At 35.6% G+C, this 25,003-nt stretch overlaps 3 protein-coding genes across 3 annotated transcripts; 1 reads left to right on the forward strand and 2 right to left on the reverse strand.

Moving 5' to 3' along the window:
* The first annotated feature begins 6,353 nt into the window (after window positions 1-6,353).
* LOC135071114 (endocuticle structural glycoprotein SgAbd-2) lies at window positions 6,354-11,964 on the forward strand. The gene is made up of 4 exons (XM_063964883.1): window positions 6,354-6,450; window positions 9,775-10,061; window positions 10,490-10,742; window positions 11,097-11,964. Exons 1-4 carry the CDS (start codon window positions 6,439-6,441, stop codon window positions 11,193-11,195), a joined length of 651 nt encoding a protein of 216 aa, XP_063820953.1. The 5' UTR covers window positions 6,354-6,438; the 3' UTR covers window positions 11,196-11,964.
* Window positions 11,965-15,262: 3,298 nt separating this feature from the next.
* Window positions 15,263-17,233, reverse strand: LOC135071122 (endocuticle structural glycoprotein ABD-5-like). The gene is made up of 3 exons (XM_063964893.1): window positions 16,623-17,233; window positions 16,149-16,252; window positions 15,263-15,873 (listed from the first exon to the last, which is right to left on the reverse strand). Exons 1-3 carry the CDS (start codon window positions 16,629-16,631, stop codon window positions 15,585-15,587), a joined length of 402 nt encoding a protein of 133 aa, XP_063820963.1. The 5' UTR covers window positions 16,632-17,233; the 3' UTR covers window positions 15,263-15,584.
* A 1,621-nt stretch (window positions 17,234-18,854) lies between these two features.
* LOC135071121 (endocuticle structural protein SgAbd-6-like) lies at window positions 18,855-20,044 on the reverse strand. The gene is made up of 3 exons (XM_063964892.1): window positions 19,990-20,044; window positions 19,590-19,693; window positions 18,855-19,282 (listed from the first exon to the last, which is right to left on the reverse strand). Exons 1-3 carry the CDS (start codon window positions 19,996-19,998, stop codon window positions 18,994-18,996), a joined length of 402 nt encoding a protein of 133 aa, XP_063820962.1. The 5' UTR covers window positions 19,999-20,044; the 3' UTR covers window positions 18,855-18,993.
* Between the last annotated feature and the right edge of the window lie 4,959 nt (window positions 20,045-25,003).

Genomic DNA, 25,003 nt, shown 5'->3' on the forward strand with positions numbered 1-25,003 from the left:
TTAACGTGTTTTATTTACTTTATGTGTTACCACTTAAAAAAAAGCGTCACTGGTCGAACAATTCACTCTGCGTGTCAGTTAGCAGACAGTGGAGACAGCGGTGACTGAGTTTCTACAAGTTTAACACCAGTGTTGTCAACAGAAGTTAATTTTTAAAGAAAACCAAATAAGGAGACAAAATGAAAAAACATAATAGTGACATATCTCCATTCCGAATGTAGTACGGTTGACGTGACCTTTGAGTCGTGCACTCTGCCCATAAATAACGATGGTATGTGCATTGTCTTAAAGCATGCAGTTTCCTGCGAAGGTCTGGTGCACTTCATATCTAGATCAGACTGTACCACAGGTTTTAACGAGCTCGGCTATTCATATATTCATCTGCTTTAAATCAGTCATACGTCCACTGCTGCAGTAAATTGAACTTCTAAACAAATCACGTGCATTTACCAACTACTTTTAATTTTACTTAGAACTTTATGTTTTATTTTATTACACGAATTACCTATCTACGCATATTCGAAATAAGTTTGAAGATTAACGTTATAAAATCTTGCGATGAACATCATTAATCGTTAGACCAAAATATCTAATCGATAGTTTAAATTATGTAGGTACTAGTCAAATAAAATGGTGGCTTTATACATTTAGAAACCAGTGTAAACGAAAGCATTCCTAGAGACACCCTTCGCGTGCCAGAGAGGATAATACAAATTGAAATATCGTTTCTAGTCAAATGTCAAGATCAGTTCGCGTCCCCAACGCATAGTCGTGAAGAAGCGATCGTTCCTCCTCTCACTTTTATTGAGTAACAAATGACATGCACTGCATTTAATGCTAGCATTAAAGAAGTAATTTTATATACTAATAGATGTTAATTGGTTCGTTTACATTAAAAGATCCTATGTATTTCAACTTCAATAATTAAACACGATCTAAATGTAGGTAGACAGAATAGATATATTTTAAACAAATTATATAATTAATTATAGATAATATTTTAGATAAACAAGATAGGTTTTTAAGTTACTAGCAAATGTGATCGTTATTTTTTTAGACCATGAGACAGAGTAGTTGAACTCAAGTGCAATTCACTTTCCGTACAGAATCTTGAATTTTCCGTAATAAACCTCTTCAGCCTTATTTTAATACTATAAAGTAAAAAGGAGAAGGTAACATTCAAATCAAATGTTCAAATTACTAATGATAGCTACTTTGTAATGCTGTCTTGAACTTTGAGGTGTCTAAAGTAAAAGAGTCTTAAATTAGCATCGTAAGAGATTTTATAGGTTGCAGCGTCTAGTGATGATCTGTGTTCATATTTTATTTACATCTTTCTTTTAATTTTTTTTTTGTTTATCATATTGTAAAATGTTTTGCTTTACGGGTTTATAAAAAGCACTCAATATTTAAACAGTAAAAAATAAAAATAATAATTTAGCAAAAAATTGCGTCTGCATAAACAAACATGTATAAATTAAATAAAACTAACAGTATTTTTAAAGCTTAGTCTCGTCGAAAATATTATACTGTAACTTAGCCATTTCTTCTTCTTCTTCTTCTGCCTCGCCTTATCCCATTACGCGGCGGGGTCGGCTTCCCCAATCATGCGCCGCCATACTGAACGTCTTGTTCATGGAGTCCCAACACTTTCATGTTATTTTGGAAATTCGTCAACATTTATATAAAATTATTATTGTTATGAAAAATGTAGAGACTAGTGTACCTCTTTATTATAGAGTATAAATGAATAAATATCGTACTTCAGTATCTTAAGAGACTACATTTTGTGCAATATAATATGTTACGCATACGTGCCCCTTTGCATTTGGTTTATCTACATCACTAGTCGGACAGAACGTTCACGGTCGAATTTGCAACAGCACGAGAATGCATAGAAGCTGTATGGCGAATGATGAGCACTTACGTAAGCTGAGTAGAGGTGAGTGACACCAGCGCGTGCCGCATGGTGCTACTCCCTCTGCGAATTCCGTACTATTGTAATTTGGTGGCGTTTGTTATTCATTATGCAATGAACCCATGCGTGTAGTAGTGTAATATTATGTTATACGATCAACTCCGATTTATCGAAATTGTGTCGTTGTGATTACTTCGGAGATACAATGTCAACAATAATATAGTAGAGTCAACCTATAAAGTTTTGTGTGGAAGCTCTAATTGATTTTCATCCTACTAATATTATAAAATGCGAAAGTTTGGATGTCTGAATGTCTGGATACCTGGATGGGTGTTTGTTACTCTTTCACGCAAAAACTACTTACTGAACGAATTTTAATGAAACTTTACAGTATTATTCTTTATATCCCAGAATAACATAATTAGGCTATATTTAATTTATGACGATCTGTGACAAACGAAATTTCACGCGGGTGAAGCCACGGGCAAAAGCTAGTATGACAATATTTAGAAATATTTTTTTACCAACCAGTTGTCCCGACGAACTTCGTACCGCCATATTTTTATTTTATAAAAACTTTGTTTTTTCACCGTTTAAACCTTCCCTGAACTTTTACAAAAATTTCAAGACAAAGATTAGCAAAATTGGTACGGCTGTTCTCGAGTTTTAGCCAGACTAACGAACAGCAATTCATTTTTATTTATAAGAGAAGAAGAAGATAAGAAGAAGAAGAAGAAGATTTTTATCCATAACGAGGAAGCTCTTGGCCTGAATTTCACGTGATGGAAAGTGATGAACAGGCTGAGGGTGGAAGCGAGTGTTAGCTGGAATCCTCAACCACAGAATAGTATTATCGGCTAATAACTTCGACATAACATAATTACTCCACGGTGAAGGTTATTGAGCTTCTTGATGTGCAAGTGCTAATGTGTGATTGCAATATTCTATCTCGTATCGTGATTCTAGCAGCCTCAAAAATCTAAAATACATAATTTTACTGCTATTCATATGTGCGAGAGAAGCGTTTGCGCACCCTTTTGAACTCATTGCACAAGTCTTGATAACTGATACTAACGTGTTGCTACACTGACGGGCACTACACCTACCATTTATGTAACTACCAAATGCTGGTCTACTGTCAGTAAGTTGTTCATTTAATTGTTATTATATTACCGTTTTTACAGCTGCCAATTTGTAATGCCATAACATGTTATTAGTCGATCAAAACAAATAATAGTTAATGCTTATTCTCAAAATGATATTATATATTCCATAGTGATATAACAATGTACCTAAATGTTTAGCTTTAATCGATGCATTAGCATAATTGAAAAGCCTTACAATACGTGTATATTCAATTAATATTCATTTAAGATTTTAAACACAAATAAGATGCGTCGATGCTGTTGCTAGTTGCTACGCATATTAATAAATACCTAGATAATTCTAATTCTTATCTTTTATATTTAGGAAAAATCACCGTGGTAGAGTTGGACTACTCCCAATCTTCCCATGAATGTTGTGAGAGGAGACTAGGAACAGAATATATGAAAACATCAGGCCTCCCAATCCCTATCGCGCAGAGTGTCACGACGTGTGTAGATTAAGTGGAGAGAACCTGCTGTTTATGCGGTAAAAGAAAACATAATACAAGCCTACTTGTATTATGCCCAGTATGTGGTCGAATACTTGGTTATAGAAAAATGAATGAAGTTCACTTCTTCTTACGATATTTAAAAATCGAATTTTAAATATTGAAATGACACAAATTAACTTGTTATTGCTTTGTAGTCTCAACTGATTATAATTAGGATTCCATTATTGTCTCTTATATCTTCCGTTTTTAGGCAAAGATGTAGTGTGGGCATGCCCCCCACGTGGACCGACGATCTGGTGAGGGTCGCGGGAAGTACCTGGATGCGGGCAGCGCAGGACCGGTCGTTATGGAAATCCTTGGGGGCCTTTGTCCAGTGACGTCATTTGGCTGAAACGAACGAACTTTTATTTTAGTGGTATTTTCAGTTTATAGGCTGGGACTAGGACTGGTCCTATACAAATCTGGACACAATACATGTATATGGATGAGTCAAAAGTAAACGTAAACTACGATTGTCAGTCAACGTGTACAGTCATACCCCATTTTTGGAACTTTGAGCACGTGAAAACATAACTTTAATAAGGTATGTAAAAAGAAATACAATTAATACTGAACAGTTACAACTAGAGTTGAGTGTCAGCTATTAAATACCTTGGAGGAACGAAGCCGGCAACAACCTATGAAAGTCATGAGTACTAATCGAAATGTCCAACGCTCTATTGAACCGACACATATGTAATCACAAAACTTTTTCTAGCACCTAATCATAGTGATACGAGTAGTTTGATAATAATTTATTGGATGACAGCTGCGATTGGGTAACTCAACAAAACGGACCACAATTCTGCGTTGCAGAAAATCAAAATTAATAAAATTTTCATTCGTCAACTATAGTCTTTTTCACGTAAGATGATCCGTATGACACTTCAAGGTTATCCATATTACGCATACTACATATGCAGAATATTTTTGAAAAAATATTTGTATTTTATTAGCAATATAATAAAAAAAAATAACTACCTTGTCTTGAAATATATAGTAAAATCTGAGTCTATTGATTATATTTTAATTAAATACGATATAAAAATATTTTTTTATGTACGCAATGTGTGAAACGGAATAGATTTAGTGCTGGGGTATTTCTTGTATAATAAAATCGATTATTTCCGCGGTTCATTAATCGATTGCAGTGAATACTTAGTTATTAAAAACATCACAAAAATCAACTATATTTTTCGATTATTGACTTTAATAAACGCATTAAAAATAAATTAATGGTTTTTAATTTAAAGAAACAGAACCAGTACTTTTTAGGAATCGTTTTTTTAAACATGAACCATGAAATTTGAATATTATCGATAAAAAATTGTTACAATAATATTTGTAATTGTAAAAAACATGTTTTTTTGTTAAATAACACCTATACAAAATATTTCTCTAAAAGTAAAAAATCGATAGATAAATCGCTATGGTTTAGTTATGTGACATCTCTAAATCTTTCAAACTCGAAACGTCATACGGATCATCTTAGGTGAAAAAGACTATAGTCCCGCGTTAATGTTTTTATATTTGTCTCGGCAACTCTACCAGCCCACCACCAGTACCAGTTGATAAGGTTTAAAGTTTCACGCATAAAGTAAATGGGAGGAGTTAACGAATGTTTTAATTAATTTTCATTTTCTGCAACTCGTAGGTACAAAATGGCCCGTAGGCTTGTGGTCCGAGCTGGTGAATTACTACTGCGATTGTGGGATTAAGGCTGAGTTGCACCAACTTAGTTTAACCGTGACTTTTTGTATGGGGTTTGATTGACACATTTTTGACGTTTGTAACATAACTTTATTAAAGTAAGATGGTGCAACTTGGTCTTAGTTTTAACGCGTTTGGTTGACGAAATTCAAATCTATCAAATTCAAATAAAATTTATGTAACAGTTTTAGTTAGCATCACGAAAATTCTAGCCTCCTTTTATTTATTATAACCTCGCTTTCTATTATGACATCTTCTCGCTAGGAATAGTAAATATAATGCATATCAACATTAGACTTGTCTCTGAATAGGACGTAAGTACGTACGATAGTAAGTATTTAGAAATATTTTTAGTTAACTAGTAAGTTCTAAACTGAGTCGAGAAGAACAGAAATCCAATTATTTTTTCAATATAAAATAAAATACTCCATAATTGGTGTTAAATCCGCACCATGGCCATCATTGATGATGTTTCAAAATGCTGTCCATTAAAAGGGCCTTGAGAGGCACATACCTAATTAAATTCCATCTTTGTCCGACACAATTCGTAGGTTAAGTAGGTACCTAATTATGTGTTTATTAAACACAAAACCTGTACAGCATTACAAAAATAAGTTGTTTTTAAGAAAATTACATGTATTTAGTTGAATTAAAACAAGTTACATAGCTGTCCTTAATTTAAGAACAGTACCTAATTTACTTATCAAAATACGTACGTATCCTATTTTTTCCATCACACTTATATTTCATTTAGGACCTATTTTTAACATGCTTAGCAGTGATACTCGTATGTGGGTGATTACGCGATAGCTCTAGAACTTTACATACACAATATTGAAAGCTGAATTAACGATTCCTTTGATATCAATCTTGTCCATTAGTTCCGGTCTAATGGTAAGTCATCAGATATCAACGTGACAATACTATAATGCAATTTAATAGATTTTCGAACAATGCCCGCCAGCCTACGTCATGATTTTGAGATATCGAAATTGAGATCGATCGAGAGCCGGGCGCGGGCGCATCCAGCGTTGCGATGGATCGAGTATGAAAGTATGAAGGCAGAGTATCGCGCTGGTGGCAGGGGTGTCGTATATAAGTGTGCGAGACTACCACTCTGACATAGTTCACGAACCTCTGTGCTCACGTCGCACGCCGCCCCACACAAATAACAATGAAGCTGCTGGTAAGTCCTGAAAGTTCATCACATAGAGTTCAATGCCATTTCTCCGAGCATGCACTTTCTTCTTAACCATTTAGTTATCTTTAAATGACAATTAGCCGAAATCAGGTCAGCGAGGTTTCGGTTACTGAACTTCGACATTTCAAGATCTATATTGACCTCATTTCTAGTACAGTATTTTAGAGTTCAAAGCTTAAATTTTAAATGCTTTATTCTAAGCTTGGTTCATAGAGAGGTATGTACCTTAACCTAAAAGCTGCATCAGTAATTTCTTAATAATTATTATTATTTATCTTAATTTAAATTAATATAAAATTTTAGTATAACATAAATCTGTAACAGAAGGCATTTTAATTTAGCTTTATAGATTTTGACGAACTATCTTAAGATCGTTTATTTACATATTTACTTTATAACTAGTTTTAGTAAGTATATACGAGGGGCGGCTGAAAAGTTTTGAGCCTAAGTATCTTCAAGTGTTATTATTGACTCGCGCTAAATTTAATTAATTTGCCAATAACCTCCTTAGTATATGTACAAAGTTTCATTTCATTAGCGTCATCAGTCTTTTAGTAATTCATCCGTAAACAACATCATGTCTCAGTCATCCGCGCAATGTACGAAATTGAAGTACACAGTTGTCATAAAATACCTCAAAAAGAGGAACAAAACGCTGACGGTAACATTTCAAGAGATGTCTACAGTTTATGGGGAGTCTGGGCCTTCATTTGCCACCATGAAAGATTGGATCCGATAATTCAAGCATGGCAGGGAGTCGCTAAAAGATGACCGCAAGTCAGGGCGGCCAGATTTCGCCATTAACAAATAAAATAATGAAAATTTAAAGAATCTTGCTTTAGTGATCAGCGAATTAAGCTGTGACATATAGCTGAAGCCATAGGCATTAGCAAGGAACGTATTGGCGATATTTTTCATACTCATTTGCACATGAAATAGGGGTGCGTGCGATGGGTGCCAAAAATGCTCACGCCGTTCGACAACCAGCGTCGAGTCACAACTTCGCAGGAGTTTTAGGACATCTTTGGCTATAATCCTAACAAATTTTTTTCTCACATTGTCACTATTGATAAATAATAGATCCGGCAGTACGATCTAGGTCAAAATAAGAGTCAATGCAATGGATTCAAAAGGGAAAACGCCGCCGCGGAAATTCAAAGTGGAGCGATCGACACCCAAGCTCATAGCCACTATTTTTGGGATTGTGGAGGAATTTTATTCATTGACTACCTACTTAAAAAAAAATACAATAAACGGGAATTATTATGCTGTACTGCTGATAAAAGTGCGTCAAGTGGTTGTTGAAATATTAAGAGGCAAACTGGCGAAAGGAAATCTGTTACTGCAAGACAATTCGCCCGCGCACACCGCGCATTTTGAATGGCTTGCCCCGGGTAAAACTAGATTTCAAGAAATTAATCACCCACCACACAGTTTAGTCCGAATCCCTAGCTATTTTGTCTAATTCTCAAATTGGAAAAAAGACCTCCAGGAACGAAAATTTTTGAGTGACAAAGAAATGAAGGCGGCGTTAAAGGCTCATTTCGAAGGCAAAGATTGCGAATTTTTTTTCAGTGGGTTAAAAGCTCTTTTACACAAATGTAAGAAGTCCATTGTAGTAGAGGGAGATTGAATAGAAAAATATATTTTTCATACTTTTCTATCGGCATTTTTAATACCCTAGGCTCAAAACTTTTCAGCCGCCCCTCGTAGGTTTCAAAGTAGGTATATTGAATCGGCTCAGCTACGATATTGATGACGTTTTACTCAATATTCATGTGTTTAAAATTCCTGTAATTTAATAGGCATTTCAAATTGATCCTGTTTGACCAGTTATTATTATTATTACATAGTTTATCTGCCTCCTTTAATTACTTTCTGTTTGTGCCAAAAGTTGAAATAAATTGTAAGGTTCCAGGACATAAATGATAAATAATATTTAGTTCAAAATGGTTTTGTGCCTATAATATCTTTATCGTGGTAACTTTTATCTAATTTTGTAAATAAAAGAAAATGTAGCCAAGGAAGTGATCTACATTAGACTGGTGTAATTAAAGATATCTCAATAACTTTCTTTCACTACTAATCATGATTACATCGTTACTGCATTTAGCATAATACTCGTACTGCTAATACTGGTTTCCATAACATATTGGTAATACCAGAAAAAAACTTGCGATTACAGACAATTGTATTACCGCGACTGAGTTACCATCATTGGAGCTTGTATAATTTACAAGCACTTATGTTATCATTACGTTCCACATTTTGACATGCCGGTATATTTGTTTGTTTAGACATTACATAATGTTTTAGGTCACGATGATTCATCAGTAAGGCAATACGTGGGTTCAATTTGACTACAAAATATAACTGCTAACATATTGTCTAATTGTACTATAACTGATGTAACCGGCGGTTGTTACTGTGTAGAAAACGTTTCGACCGCAAAAGGTCGCAAGTTCGAAATGCGGTCAATAAAAGTATTATAACTAAAGAACGAGTTTTCGTGATTTTTTTTATAATTACATTGAAAAATTTGATTAGATTTTTGTAATTACACACGCCGATATCGTGTACAGTACAATCAATAGACAAGTTAATTAGTGGAAAGAAAGATAAAAAGCAATTGCATAAACCAATTGATTGTGTCGGATTGCGCGGTAAATCGTTTGGTCTGATGCTAATTCTGGTAGCCGGCTGCCACGCTCCAGACATCGTAACGCTATCACGATATACACTTACATAAATTCGCTATTATGGTGTCAACTTTATCACAGCAATTAATTTGTTATCCATTTGCTTAGGCTTTTACTGGTTTAGTTACCCAGATTCTGCGAACGTTCCACTTTTACCTACTTGCTGGATGGCTTATTACACTATTTCCTACGGATATGAACGAGTTCTTACATAAGCCACGGTTGACTGTAGTAACAAGCCGTGGCCAAAAGTCAAGTGGAGCTCAATGGAAACAATAGCTTATTTGTAGACATGTGAGCGCCAATACATGTTATGCTGGAGCTCACTTTCGCCCAACCTGCGTGTCGAATGAGCCGGTTTCACAAGACGCGGCCTATTGTACCCGCCTCATCTTGTCTTGCGACATAACGAATATGATTAAGCTCCTCGCTGACATTATCCTCAATGTTAATATCGAAAACTATCAGCCGGTCTCGTGCGCTTGTTTTCAGAAAGCATGCTTAATGTACAAAACTATCAAGTTCAAAAAGTCGTGATCAGCATTAGAGCCATCTTGTATTAGATCCAGACTCTTTTGTGAGATTAATTAGATTTATTTTTCGGTTATAGGTCGTTTGTGCTGTGTTGTCTCTTACGACAGCTCTTCCCCAAAGGAGAGTGTCGCTAAAACCGGAGCAACAGCAGATAGATGACCAAGAACCAGCTGAGCAGAACTACAACAACTACCAGCCCCAGCAGGAATACAGGCAGCAGCAGCAGCAGCAGCAGGCGCAGCAGGAGTACAGAGCTAAGCCAGTGGAAGACTTCAGGCCTAAAGTACAGCTGGACACCACCACCTTCATCCCCATCATCAGCTTTGACAAGGAACAAGGCACTGATGGCAGCTACAAGACTTCGTAAGTGTTAAATGTTCTTTCTATAACTGTCCTAATAACATGTCAAAATAAAGGCTGAGGAATCTCATGTTGTTAGTGCTATTTTTTAATAAGTAATACAATGCTGTCTTGTTATATACAAACTACGACCAGGCACTATAATTCTATTAAAATCTCAAAAGAATTTAATGTAATGTCAAAATATTAGTGAAATGTAAAATTTGTTAGTACTTAGCAGTCATTATAAGAATTGAGGATAATTACATAAAATTGGATTTTCGCAAAAGTTCAGAAGAAATGTCATGTCAAACTATTCAAAAACACGTAAAATTATGCTGGCACGCAGCTATTATTATTCACTGTAATATTTTGCATAAATCATGAATAAGAATGGGCGTAATATGCGTTATTATGCAAATGAATTGATGGCATAACATCGGTGATTTCAGGTACGAGACCGGTAATAACATCCACGCCGAGGAGCAGGGCTACTTGAAGGATGTCGGCGCGGATCACGACGCTCTGGTGCAACACGGCTCCTACTCCTACACCGCCCCTGACGGCCAGGTCATCACCGTCGAGTACACCGCCGACGAGTTCGGATTCAGGGTCAAGGGCGACCACATCCCCACCCCTCCCCCAGTTTCACCCGAAATCCAGAAAGGTCTTGACCTCATCTACGCCGGAATCAAGGCTAATCAGGTAAGATTGAAAGACTCGCTGAATCAACTTAAGCAATGACACAATATTTTCACCAGAAATGTGGTTATGTAATGTATCCTTTTTGCACAACGTTGGCATTGTGCAACATATTGCGTGCATCATTGTATTGGGAAAAAATGCGGAAGATCATCGTAGGTTTCGTATAGATCCATAGTTTTTTATTATTCAAAAGACCTTGACTCGAATCTAATAAAGATTGAGTGTAATAACCATATATTAAATTCGACCCACTCAGATCAGGTCGTTATTTAAACCAAATTCAAACCATTTTTATTTATTGCTGTAACGAATAGAATAATTTAACATTTACATTCATGTTTTAAATATTTTCAGGAACGTAACGCTCTGGAAGCTAAAAACAACCCTGAAGCCGCAAGAAACCAAGAAGAAAGGGCAGCTCTTGACTACAAGGGACAATACTACCAGCAATAAACACACGGCATGAAACTGCAGAGTCGGACAAGAATTAAGATTATTTAAAGTATTGTTAACACATGCAAGAACAAAACACGCTAACGCCATTACTCGTGCAACCATGTGTTTGCTTTTCCAATGTAATCTCTGAAGTATTGCGACCATGATCTTAATTCATATGACGAATGGAATTCAAAAATATGTATGTGGCATAACTGATTACTTAGGTCGAACTAGGGGCAATCGTAATTCGTAATACTCTGTGAGTAAAACAGTTATCACGATTGTCATTACAGTATTAGTTAAGATGTTGTGAATAGGTACAAATGGGTGCTTTAAATATTGTTTTAACAGTTGTGTTCTGTCAATGGATAACATGTCACCTTTTTTTTTGCAATAATAATATGACTGTAAACAAGATTAGGCTGGGACTTATTGCTGAATGTGTTGAACTTAATACTCAAGGGGTTTCACTATTTTAGTTGTGTTCGAGATTAATCGATTAAGCCCAAGTCCATCCTGGGATGCCTATTAGTTTAAACTGCCTAGTGTAAGTACTATTAAGAGCTGATAACAACAATTTTGTTATTAAAGAGATCACTCACCTGACTGATGACGCGCCTACGTCTTTGTTATCCGCTTTAGTCATGCATCATCAACCAGCTGCATGTCATATAGAATTGTGATAAAATTACGAGGAGGTCTTATACTTATTTCTATACTTTTGTACATACCTTATTAACTTATGTAACTGTTTACATAAAAATAATAAAAATGTTATAATTTGTTTTGTTATTTTCTTGAATCAAAGCCTCAGGTTTTCCTATTTTTAATGATAACTAATTTTATACACTAATAAAATATATGTACCACATTTTCCTAAAGATAACACTTATGCTAATAAATAGGTTAAGCAAATCATAGGTAAGTTGTAAAATTATTAGTACAAATACCTACATACATTTAAGGCGACTGACGAAAGTGCTGTCTACAGAAATTTTGTTGTTCCCCAAAAGTGTGGTTTTGTTCCCCCCAGTCGACGAAGCACATCATGACATCGTGCCCTGCGTGCCCAAACAACTGCACGCGGGAAGATTTAATGAAGATTACTGACAACGCCACTCTTGTAGTGGAGTTTTGGGCTGACACTGTAGGTTTGTAGTCGACACGACAAGAAGAACAGAATAACATTTTATCTTTAAAAATAACTAAGTAAGAGTTTTTTTTAAGTAAGAATAGACGACTTAATTTAGCTTAGTTGAACGTATTATGGTTGGCGTAGTTGAATAAAATGACAACGATTATTGAAAAGCTTTTATTTAATGTAGGCTACGCCTATTGAATTTATCTGCGTTATTCATGTTAGAAGTTTTGTGCAGGATGTCAGTCGTGTGACATTAGACCGCAACATATGGTCTAGCACTTACCTACCTCAGTCAGTGGCAGAGGTATGGGAGCGGCACGGGAGGGTCTTTTGATACGTCAAACGTAAGCGAGACTTCACATAAATGCTTCTTTGTATGCTCTGTAACGCTGCCATCTTTATAAAAATAGCAATATTAGCTGATGTTAGAACTACACCTATTTAAAATGAGTAAAAACGCCTGGCATCATCTCGAAGACAAAATTCACTTCACTGAAATACATTACTGTTCTTTAATGGCAAGGTATAAAAATAAAATAAATAAACATAACAAAGAAACCATAGAATACGTAACGCATAGTTCATAACTTTTGAGGGGTAAGTATTAAATAAGAACAAAATCATGGAGTACTTTGTTATACAAAAATGATTAATAGTTTTGTAGAAACAGCTTGATCCCGTCATCTTGATGCGTCAAAATAACGGGATCAGTACCTATTGATCTTTAATACCGTCTGGACCAATAAGAAAATGGCAAAATTATACGAGTATTTGTAGGTACAAATAGGTGCTAAATGAGTACAAAAAAGATAGTAACGTCTGTTTAAAACAAGAAGTGATCCCAACATCTTGACACTTAAACAAGCAATTAGGTAGGTACATCTAGTATGTTTTCTTCTAAGGATTTTTATTAGGTTATATATTTTCTAATACATAACTTGTAAGTTGGTTCATGGTTTATTTATTTTATTAAAACTTTTTGCACATACATACAAGTAATTAATGCAATGTGGCGGAATTAATGCCGGATGGCATTCTCTGTCAGTCAACCACGGGTTATGCAAAGAAATTTAGGCGGTGCAAAAAAATTACAGTTTGGATAATACAAAAGGTTACATAAAATAAATAACATATAAATATAATACACATAGATACATAAATATAATAATATTATAGGTGTACACATCACTTATGTCTGAGATAACGAGAAATAAGAAAAAAGTCACCATTCTTCAAAATGGTTGCGCAGCCTTTTTGAAAATTTTGGAAGATGTCGTTCCAGAGCCGTACAGCAGAGACTAAGAGATGGACATGAAGCCGATGCTATGATGATGGTTTGTAATGTGCTTATTAGGTAGTTATTGCTCTAGAATTATAGAGCACATTAATAATAATACTAATAACATTAATATTAATAACAATAGTATTCTTGAGAATATACAAAAGTAACTGACTCGTAGAATTTCGTAGGTACTGCCAATAAAAATATAGACTGTATTCATCACAGGCAATATCGAATTCTAATGGTGAAAGAATTTTTCAAATCGGTCCAGTCTTTTCAGAGCCTATTCAATTTGAACAATTAGTTTATGTGTTAATGTGTAAAGCTGATCAGTTATTTGCATAAAATTAATTTCAGACATTAGCCCTGGACACAACAAACGCCCTGAAACAAATTTGATGGGGTATCGCCTTAATTCATCAAACTGCATGAGCAAATTGAAGGGGAGAGTGGACAAAGGTGTTATCTGACAAAACTGAAGAATCGACTTTTTTGCATGAACATAGGTTTCAAGTGATGATAAAATCGACTAATGAGCTCAAAACACGCAATTTTGTTACGTGTCAAACCTTAACAAAGGTGTTATCTGACAAGCATTCATACATTTCAGGATTCAAATGTGGTATGAGCAAATTAACATTTTCAAACACTCATAACTCATTTTGTTAGTTAAGACCTTTGTTACGCATGGAAATAAGTGCGTTATTGGTGGTTATTTCATTATTTCCGTCAAATGCCACACGTAGAACTGGCTTCGGTGGGGTCATCGTTGGTCGCGGTGTGCATTTCACAACACCTTCTATAGTAAGGCTGTCGATTTCGTGTCAGCGAGGAAATTTTAATAGATTTATTTAGGCACTGAGTATTTTATTTACAGTTTTTATTCTAAATAGGTACTTTTATAAAGATAAGATATACCTACCTATGTATAGATATTGCTATATGCATGTACATTGTACACAAATTAAAACAACGAGAGATACAAATAACGATAAAGCTCTGTCAGCGCAAAAAGATTATGATCCTACATGTAAAGGCTCCTGATGAGACTCTTTTTACCCGACTGCGCCAGAAGGAGGGTTACTTAACTACGATTAAGCTTGATTGAAGATTAAGATGAAAGCGAAAGGTCACTCATTGACTGACTCACTCATAACGAAATCTCAGAAAGTACAAGTGCTAGGAGTCTCAAATTCGTAGGTGCTCACTAAGACGGGATTTTGCAAAATTCAATCCCTAAGGGGATTAAACGGGATTCACGCGTACAAAGTCGCGGGCGGCCGCTAGTAACAGATATTAAGGTGTAGGATTTAATTTCACATGAATATATTATAACAGATTGAGTGCCATCATGGTTACATCAACCATTTTTACGCTTAAAAACCAGTTTCTTTGCATTTATTACAAGTATAACCCAAGGCCTTCAAAACACGTACGCATCGGTAGGCTGGCACAATCAAACGTAGAGTGCTAAGAGACTTATTATAAAGCTGAAGAGTTTGTTTGTTGCTTAAACGCGCTAATCTCAGGATCTACTACTACACTACTCAACAGCTTTGCTTTAATATAAGGCTAACGTGCTGTGATGTCCTCTTCAGTAAGTAAATAAATATAAAGTAGGTACTTACCGTACGTATGTTTTACTCAACAAACATGAAGTTACGAGAAAAAGGAGATTATTTATTGGTTAAGTAATTCATTAATGAATGCTCATCTCAGTGTTTTTCAAGGGATCCTATTTGTTCCATATAATGTAGTTAAGGTGTCAATGTCTTTTATAAAAGGAAGCTGGAATGGTTGAATTTTCAGATAGTTCCAGTTTATTCTGTAACATCATTATTGGTACCGTTTGAAAGAGCTCGTGAAGCACTTTCAGAATCCAGTAACCAACTGGTTACACACAACAAACAATAAACTATACAAGATATCGACAAACTTGTCGATATCTTGTATAGTTTATTGTTTCTACCCTTTAGATCCATTAGCCAATGTTGCCCAGAAGACTAGCGATGAGCAGCGGGCGATATGTTGTTGGTGGTGCTGGGTATCCTGGCTGTATGGGTTGTTCAGGGCCACTTGGCTGTCCTGGTTGTATCTGCTCGATCTCCGGTCGGTACCCGTTCTCGTCGGCGGTGTAGGTCACGACGTAGCGCACGCCGTCGGGCCCCACCCACTCGTACGATCCCTCCACCGCCAGGAATTCGTCCTCACGACCCTTGTTCTTCAGGTCGCCTTGGCTTTCATGTTTGGTACCGTCAGACTGCTCGAAGCTGTAAACATATTCATAATTTGACAATAGCTTAATGGTCGGCTTCCGGACTAGCCGAGGGTGAACTACGACACAAACAATAATTAATTATTGTATAAATAAAAATCTTATAATAGACATCTATTGTGAAAATAATGTTAAAATATTTATCGATCTACGCCATGGTCGAGTCACTAGCTAAGTGCGATTTTAGAAAGATTAATATTTTTTTCAAGCTACACAGGCTCGGATCTGAATTTACGAGTAGAGGTTTAATTATTGAATTTTTTTACTAACTCGAAGTGATAGGACCCAGAGCCATCGTTCACGTATTCAGACCATAGGAGCTGGACGTCGGCTGGGGCTGCCGCAGCCAGAGCGACAACACTGAGTAAAATAATCTGAAATTTAATAGTAAAACAAAACAACAATGTCATCAAAAGAAAATTACTTTTTATAAGTTATGGATCACTGTCGTAGCACTAAAACACAATTTTAAAATCAATTTTAACACAGAGTAAATAAATAATAAGACTGAGTTGTACCACCTAACTTTGACCATAACTATGACTATAATCGGTGCTTTTTGTATGGAGTTTGAGATTTTTGACGTTTGTCAAAGTTAAAGTAAGATGGTGCAACCCAGCCTTTATTTGAAATTTAACTGAACACTTATTTTAGTGCACAATTAAAATAACAAAAAAACAATAACTTAGACAACAAATAGGTAAGGTAAAGCTAAATACAATATTATAAATAAAAAATACTTACCAGCATCATTTTAAATAAGCAATACTTTGACCCATCTGATAAAGAAATATGATCATTTTACGAACGCTGCTAGTATTTATAGCCTCGTAGTAATAATTTTATTGTTAGAGGCATGCTAAATATTCATAAGGATGAAGGTGAAGGTCTTCATTGTATAAATATATTGATGATTGGTAATGCACATCATATCACTTTCTTGTGAGATGCAGGACAAACGCTTCTCGATTGAGGGTAACACAACATACCGATTAAGCGGAACGATAAGGAAACATAACACCAAATAGCTCTACATCCTGCAACTGCTGAGCTCTTTGCAAAATGATAGTGAGATAATGCACTATGTTATAAAGGCTCTAGTGCACCTTAGGATCACAATGTTGGGTATTGGAAACAGGCATGAGTCAAAATTATTAAATTATTACAAGATTTATAGTTTTTTGGGTTCCGTAGTCCTGACAAGGAAAGGAACCCTTATAGTTTGGATATGTCTGTCTGTCTGTCTGTCCGAGGTTTTGCTTGGAAACTATTGGCACAAGGGAGCTGTAATTTTGTGGAGGTATGTATATTAATCACGCCGACAAAACGGTAAAATAAAATTTTGATAAAAAAAATTTTTTAGGGTAACAACCCCTACATGTAAAAGGGGGATAATCTTTTTTCATCTTCTGCCCTATCGTGTGGGGTATCGTTGAATAGGTCTTTTAAAATGGCTTAGGGGTTTCTAAGACTATTTTTCCATTTAGGGATCTGTTTCCAAATTATTCTAGTTTAAAGTGCCAATTTTTGCCAATAAAAATATAGACTGTGTTCATCAGATTCTAATGGTGAAACATTTTTTCAAATCGGTCTAGTCTTTTCAGAGCCTATTCAATTTGAACAATTAGTTCTTTCGTTTTTATAATATGAGGTAGAAGTATATTATCTATGTAGATAACAAGTTACAACTAAAATGTAAATGTGTAAAGCTCACCAGTTACCTATTTGCATAAAATTAATTTCAGACATTAGCCCTGGCTGGACACGACAAACGCCCTGAAACAAATTTAATGGGGTATCGCCTTAATTTATTAAATTGTATGAGAAATTTCTTACATTACGCATGGAAACCTCAAAGAAGCAGATGCTTAAAATAAATTTAGTGCGTTATTGGTGGTTATTTCATTACTTCCGTCAAATGCCACACGTAGAACTGGCTTCGGTGGGGTCATCGTTGGTCGCGGTGTGCATTTCACAACACCTTCTATAGTAAGGCTGTCGATTTCGTGTCAGCGAGGAAATTTTAATAGATTTATTTAGGCACTGAGTATTTTATTTACAGTTTTTATTCTAAATAGGTACTTTTATAAAGATAAGATATACCTATGTATAGATATTGCTATATGCATGTACATTGTACACAAATTAAAACAACGAGAGATACAAATAACGATAAAGCTCTGTCAGCGCAAAAAGATTATGATCCTACATGTAAAGGCTCCTGATGAGACTCTTTTTACCCGACTGCGCCAGAAGGAGGGTTACTTAACTACGATTAAGCTTGATTGAAGATTAAGATGAAAGCGAAAGGTCACTCATTGACTGACTCACTCATAACGAAATCTCAGAAAGTACAAGTGCTAGGAGTCTCAAATTCGTAGGTGCTCACTAAGACGGGATTTTGCAAAATTCAATCCCTAAGGGGATTAAACGGGATTCACGCGTACAAAGTCGCGGGCGGCCGCTAGTAACAGATATTAGGTGTAGGATTTAATTTCACATGAATATATTATAACAGATTGAGTGCCATCATGGGTACATCAACAATTTTTACGCTTAAAAACTAGTTTCTTTGCATTTATTACGAGTATAACCCAAGGCCTTCAAAACACGTAGGCATCGGTAGGCTGGCACAATCAAACGTAGAGTGCTAAGAGACTTATTATAAAGCTGAAGAGTTTGTTTGTTGCTTAAACGCGCTAATCTCAGGATCTACTACTACACTACTCAACAGCTTTGCTTTAATATAAGGCTAACGTGCTGTGATGTCCTCTTCAGTAAGTAAATAAATATAAAGTAGGTACTTACCGTACGTATGTTTTACTCAACAAACATGATGTTACGAGAAAAAGGAGATTCTTTATTGAGTAAGTACCTAATTCATTAATGAATGCTCATCTCAGTGTTTTTCAAGGGATCCTAATTGTCCCATATAGTTATTGTGTCAATGTCTTTTATAAAAGGAAGCTGGAATGGTTGAATTTTCAGATAGTTCCAGTTTATTCTGTAACATCATTATTGGTACCGTTTGAAAGAGTTCGTGAAGCACTTTCAGGATCCAGTAACCAGTTTGTCGATATCTTGTATAGTTTATTGTTTCTACCCTTTAGATCCATTAGCCATTATTTCCCAGAAGACTAGCGATGAGCAGCGGGGGATATGTTGCTGGTGGTGCTGGGTATCCTGGCTGTATGGGTTGTTCAGGGACACTTGGCTGTCCTGGTTGTATCTGCTCGATCTCCGGTCGGTACCCGTTGTCGTCGGCGGTGTAGGTCACGACGTAGCGCACGCCGTCGGGCCCCACCCACTCGTACGATCCCTCCACCGCCAGGAATTCGTCCTCACGACCCTTGTTCTTCAGCACGCCTTGGCTTCCATATTTGGTACCGTCAGACTGCTCGAAGCTGTAAACATATTCATAATTTGAAAATAATGCTTCAAAAATAATCAAATGAAGTGACAATAGCCTAATGGTCGGCTTCCGGACTAGCCGAGGGTGAACTACGACACAAACAATAATTAATTATTGTATAAATAAAAATCTTACAATAGACATCTATTGTGAAAATAATGTTAAAATATTTATCGATCTACGCCATGGTCGAGTCACTAGCTAAGTGCGATTTTAGAAAGATTAATATTTTTTCCAAGCTACACAGGCTTGGATCTGAATTTACGAGTAGAGGTTTATTTATTGATTTTTTTACTAACTCGAAGTAATAGTTCCCAGAGCCATCGTTCACGTATTCAGACCATAGGAGCTGGACGTCGGCTGGGGCTGCCGCAGCCAGAGCGACAACACTGAGTAAAATAATCTGAAATTTAATAGTAAAACAAAACAACAATGTCAATTATTTTTATAAGTTATGGATCACTGTCGTAGCACTAAAACACAATTTTAACACAGAGTAAATAATAAATAATATCCGGTGCTTTTTGTATGGAGTTTGAGATTTTTGACGTTTGTCAAAGTTAAAGTAAGATGGTGCAACCCAGCCTTTATTTGAAATTTAACTGAATTAAAATAACACAAAAACAATAAGTTAGATTAGACAACAAATAGGTAAGGTAAAGCTAAATACAATATTATAAACAAAAAATACTTACTTACCAGCTTCATTTTAAATAAACAATACTTTGACCCATCTGATAAAGAAATATGATCATTTTACGAACGCTGCTAGTATTTATAGCCTCGTAGTAATAATTTTATTGTTAGAGTCATACTAAATATTCATAAGGATGAAGGTCAAGGTCTTCATTGTATAAATACAGGGTGGAATTTTGTAATACCACCTGGAGGGAAAGTACTCTTAATACTGTAGATAGAAAATTTTACTGAAAGAAAACATTCCTTTATTTTTGAAAAGAAAGAGAACTGCATTCAAAGATTTTCGATTCTTTGTCGAAAATTCACTACCATACCATACAATTTTCTGTACACAATTAAAATAATTTAAGATTTCATGCTTTTCCTTTCATCTGATTTATCAAGTTTCTTAGAGAAATTTCATCCTTATACTTAACCCTAACGATCGATGTAATAAAAATACAGGGTGTAATTTTTAACAGATTTTAGTTGGTTCGATTCCCGGGTGTGGCAAGCAAATTTTTGGAAATCTTTGAATGCAGTTCTATTTCTTTTAAAAAATAAAGGGTTCTATATTGGCTCACATAAAATTCTAAATCCTATTCTTTGTCTTACTACCGATTTGTGTTCATAATAATCTCTCTTCATAATTTTATTTTTCATACTTTTTTTATTCATACATTTTTATTACTACCATCGGAGCTCATAACAGTTAGTAATCATATTTTTTTTATCAATACTGTTACTACCAAGAACCATTTCAAATACATAATTTTTATTTTCAGATCTGTTTTCTTCATAACATTCATTGATCATATTGTTTTAATTAATAATGTTGTTACTAAGAACATTCTTAAACTCATAATGTTGTTGTTCAGAATAATTTACTTTATAACCGACATACTCGTATCTTTAAAAAAATCAGTATAATTTAATAGAGTAGATAAGCATGCAGAGCATGCAGCATGAAAGCAAGCATGCAGCATGCATTGGTATCTCCTCGTCTCCGGCGCTGCGGGATGTGCAGCCCTTCCGCCCTTGCGTAACGAGGCTCAGGCACCCACGCTTGCTTCCGCAGCTTCGGCTTTTTGGATCGCCATCGGCGCCTTCGGCGCCTCGGCGACCAGCCTTAGCCGCTCCAGCTCACCCGGGCGCCCGAGCCTCGTTACAGCGGGCGAGGGCTGCCCTCCCTCCGCGCCTCCGGCTTTTAAATTACACTCTAGGGGTAGGGCAGACAAGACTACGTGGAGTCGGTTTTGCAGCGATTCGTTTCTGTCACGTTAGTTTTGTGGCACAAAATATTGCCTGTTTTGGACCATTTCAAATTAATTTAATGTTAAAATACGATTTAATACGAATATAGACATCATGATTTTCAATAATATGGATAAATACACTTATGAGTAATAAATTTATGAAAACAAATATTAGGATAAATCACATTTATGAATATTATAGTTATTTATTCGAATGATTATGAGTTTCGATCATTAGGATAGAAAAATGTATGAAAACAAATATTAGTAAAAACTAAGTGTATGATTAGTGACATTATGAATAACAATGATTATGTTTTTAAATATGTACGTTTTAAATTTTTTATGAAGAATGATCATTATGGTATCAAATTGTATGAGAAATATTTTCGGACGTCCAATGATAGGAATTGAAAAGTTATGTAAGAAAATGCGCTACCCAAAATTCCACCCTGTATAGGTATATATTCACACTGCATGCAGTTAGTACCTACATTAGAAAATCAAAATGTGATATATCTATTTCCCCACAAGGCTAGAGTGGAGAAATGGGGGTGAGCCTGGCATTCCTGGCTGTCCTGGCAGTCCTGGTTCTCTTGGCTGTTCTGGTTGTCCAGGTTGTTCCTGCTCGATCTGCGGCTGGTACTCGTCGTCGTCGGCGTTGCGCACGACGTAGCACATGCCATCGGGCCCCACCCACTCGTACGAGCCAGCCACCGCTACGAATGCGTCCTCACGACTTTCGTTCTTAACCCTTAAGTAACATCCTTATTTTTGGTTACACTTTGAACACCCTGGGGTAAAAAAAATACCCCAAACGGAAATTGAAAAATTTTAAGTCAATATTTAATATCAATTTAATTTGTGACTTACAATGTATTAATGGACTCACTTAATTATACTATTGCTTTAAAAGAACGTCTATCTAGCATAAAGAAACATCTTAAATCAATCATAACAAAAAACAAATAATTTTTCATTGGCAACTAATAGTCTCCACAATGGTCTTCTAGAAAAATCTTGGAAAGCTATTGTGGGAACCAAAAATTTACACTAATCTGACATTGAATAGATGTTTTATACATATTTTAAACACAAAATAAAATTAAACGAAAATTTCTGGCTTTATAATAAAGCAAAATAAAAACACTTATTTTTTTGTAAACTTATGAAAAAATATTTTTTATTTATTTTATTCCTAATTATTTTTTCATAACACATCAGACACGCTGAATTATTACGTAATTATTACTTTTGAGTTCTATTACTGTGTCGAATTTATGAACGCTGTGTTCTGAGGGGATGTCTTCAAAGTTCGAAAAATATTATGTAAATCAAGCTCTATTTATTTCTCTGCATTCTCGAGACAACGTGCTACTTAATCGTCATATAAATTTTTAATCATTTTGTTTCAATATTGTAAAAACCTATTAATAACATGTTAGGTGAAGATAAATTAAAGCATGCGTAACTAACACCCTGGGGTAAATTTCCACCCCACCTACCTGTACGAGCCAAACGGATGATTTTTTTCATATCCCGCGTCTACGAGTTTAAAGCGCACACTCTGCATTGAGAATACACAAAACGACATTGCACTAGCTTCGGTAGAATAAAAGATATGTCAACTTTTATGCGCCTGGGGTAAAAAATTACCCCACGGTGTTACTTAAGGGTTAAGCACGCCTCGGCTCTCCCGTCTGGTTCCGTCAGACTGCTCGAAGCTGTAAACATATTCACCATTTGAAAAGAATGCTTCAAAAATGACCTAATGAAGCGACACTAGCCCTATGGTACTTAATTACTACCGGACTTGCCGAGGGTCGGTGGTTTGAACCCCGTGCCAGTACTCGCGCAGTGGATATTACAGATCTCAAGCTCGCGGGACTGACAATGTCAGTCACATTGTTCGCAGTAGTATCTAGTAGTATGCTATAATTAGCAATTAGCAACAAACAATATTTTGTAATGTGAGATTATTTTAAAATAATAACAATAAAACATATTAAAAGTACCTACTATTCAGTAGTTGTGAAATAATATTGAACGAATTTAGAAAGATTTTTTTTCCAAGCTATGCAGGCTCAGCTGAATGTAGAATGTAGAATGTAGATGTTTATTAACTGATTTTTTCGCTTGTTCTTAAAGAGTCACACCCAAACAAGTAACCTGTTACTCGTTGGGAAAAAAAATCCTTTGATATCAGGATATAAGAGCTTTCATTAAAAAGAAACAAAGAACGCGGGTTCGAATCCCACCGCCGCTCGACTATTGTGGTGAGCCCACTCGTAACACAAGCTTATTTAGCTTAACACGAGGGGCTAAGGGGACTATTAGTAATTTGGGCAATACAAATTGCTAATAATCTTTAAAAAAAAACTCAAACCGTCGGAGCTGCACTTCGGCTGGGGCTGCCGCGGCCAGGGCGACAATACTGCATAAAATAATCTGAAATCAACCGACGAAAACCGAGAAACGAGAAAACGTCATCAAAAGAAAATCGGATTACTTTCCTATACTATCTTAGCACTAAAACATAATTTTAAAGACACTTATCAAATAGGTTAGTCATGACAAAGTTGTAATTTTTTTGTTATTTTTAGACAGAGTATTTTAAATATACTTAATTAAACACTTTTATTTTTGTACACAATTAAAATAACAGATACCTAATCAGTAACTTCGAGTGGTAGGTAATGAAATTAAATATTAGGTATAGATAAAATTACTAACCAGCTTCATTTTAAATATGATTTTGATAGGTACGTCTGTTGTAGAAATAACAATATGATCATTTTACTGACAAGGCTAATATTTATATCCTCATGGTCATATTGTTAAAATCATGCTAAATATTCATAAGGATGAAGGTGAAGGTCTTCATTGTATAAATATTATACTGATTTGGTAATGTAATGGTAATGCACATCACATCACTTTCTCGTGAGGTGCAGGACAAAAGCTTCTCTATTGAGGGTAACATAACATACCTACCCATAAAGCGGAACTATAAGGAAGGTAGTTCTAGGTAGGTACAATCCTGCAACTTCTCAGTTCATTGCAAAATAATAGTGAGATAATGCACTATGTAATAAAGGCTCTAGTGCACCTTAAGATCACAATGTTGAAATTGGAAGCAGGCAGGAGTCTAATCAGGCAGGAGGATAAATCTTGTATTAAATTATTAATACTATAAAAGGAGAAACTGACTGACTGACAGACCAACGCACAGCCTAAACGGCTAAACGTAGGCACTTGAAATTTGGAGGAGACGTAGCTTAGGTACCGTAGAGGTGCACTAAGAAAGGAATTCCCGAAATTCCCACGGGAACGGGAATTAGCGGGAAAATCCTTTTGTATGAAAAATCTAAACCGCTTAAGTTAGACGCTTGAAATTTGGCATGCAGGTACCTTAGTAAACTTAAAGCTTAGTTACAACAGGATATTCCAAAATTCCCACGGGAACGGGAGTTAGCGGGAAAAAACGTTTGTATGAATAAATCTAAACCGCGTAAGATAGATGAAGGGGTAAAACGGGATCCATGCGTACGAAATCGCGGGTGGCCGTTAGTATTTTTATAAATGTTTCTTTCGAATGTAATCAACGTAAGGTAGAGCTTTTACTGTAGTTTATGAGTACCTACTTGTTTTCATGTTTATGATAAAGCTGGTGCTTCACCGTAAAATAGATAGACTCCCAGTGCTTTGCTATTGATAATGAACAACTCACCTATAGCAAGGGGGTTTTTTCCAGAAAAATGCATTCAATAACATTTTTA

The sequence above is a fragment of the Ostrinia nubilalis genome, chromosome 4, assembly GCF_963855985.1.
Source record: "Ostrinia nubilalis chromosome 4, ilOstNubi1.1, whole genome shotgun sequence".
Lineage (NCBI taxonomy): Eukaryota > Metazoa > Arthropoda > Insecta > Lepidoptera > Crambidae > Ostrinia > Ostrinia nubilalis.

What these genes read in the sequence shown, in the direction of transcription:
- LOC135071122 (XM_063964893.1), bottom strand. An exon ending in TCTGGGTCCTATCACTTCGA is followed by an intron (nt 15,874 to 16,148) that starts GTTAGTAAAAAA and finishes ATATGTTTACAG; the next exon opens with CTTCGAGCAGTCTGACGGTA.
- LOC135071121 (XM_063964892.1), bottom strand. An exon ending in TCTGGGAACTATTACTTCGA is followed by an intron (nt 19,283 to 19,589) that starts GTTAGTAAAAAA and finishes ATATGTTTACAG; the next exon opens with CTTCGAGCAGTCTGACGGTA.
- LOC135071114 (XM_063964883.1), top strand. An exon ending in GATGGCAGCTACAAGACTTC is followed by an intron (nt 10,062 to 10,489) that starts GTAAGTGTTAAA and finishes CGGTGATTTCAG; the next exon opens with GTACGAGACCGGTAATAACA. An exon ending in CCGGAATCAAGGCTAATCAG is followed by an intron (nt 10,743 to 11,096) that starts GTAAGATTGAAA and finishes AAATATTTTCAG; the next exon opens with GAACGTAACGCTCTGGAAGC.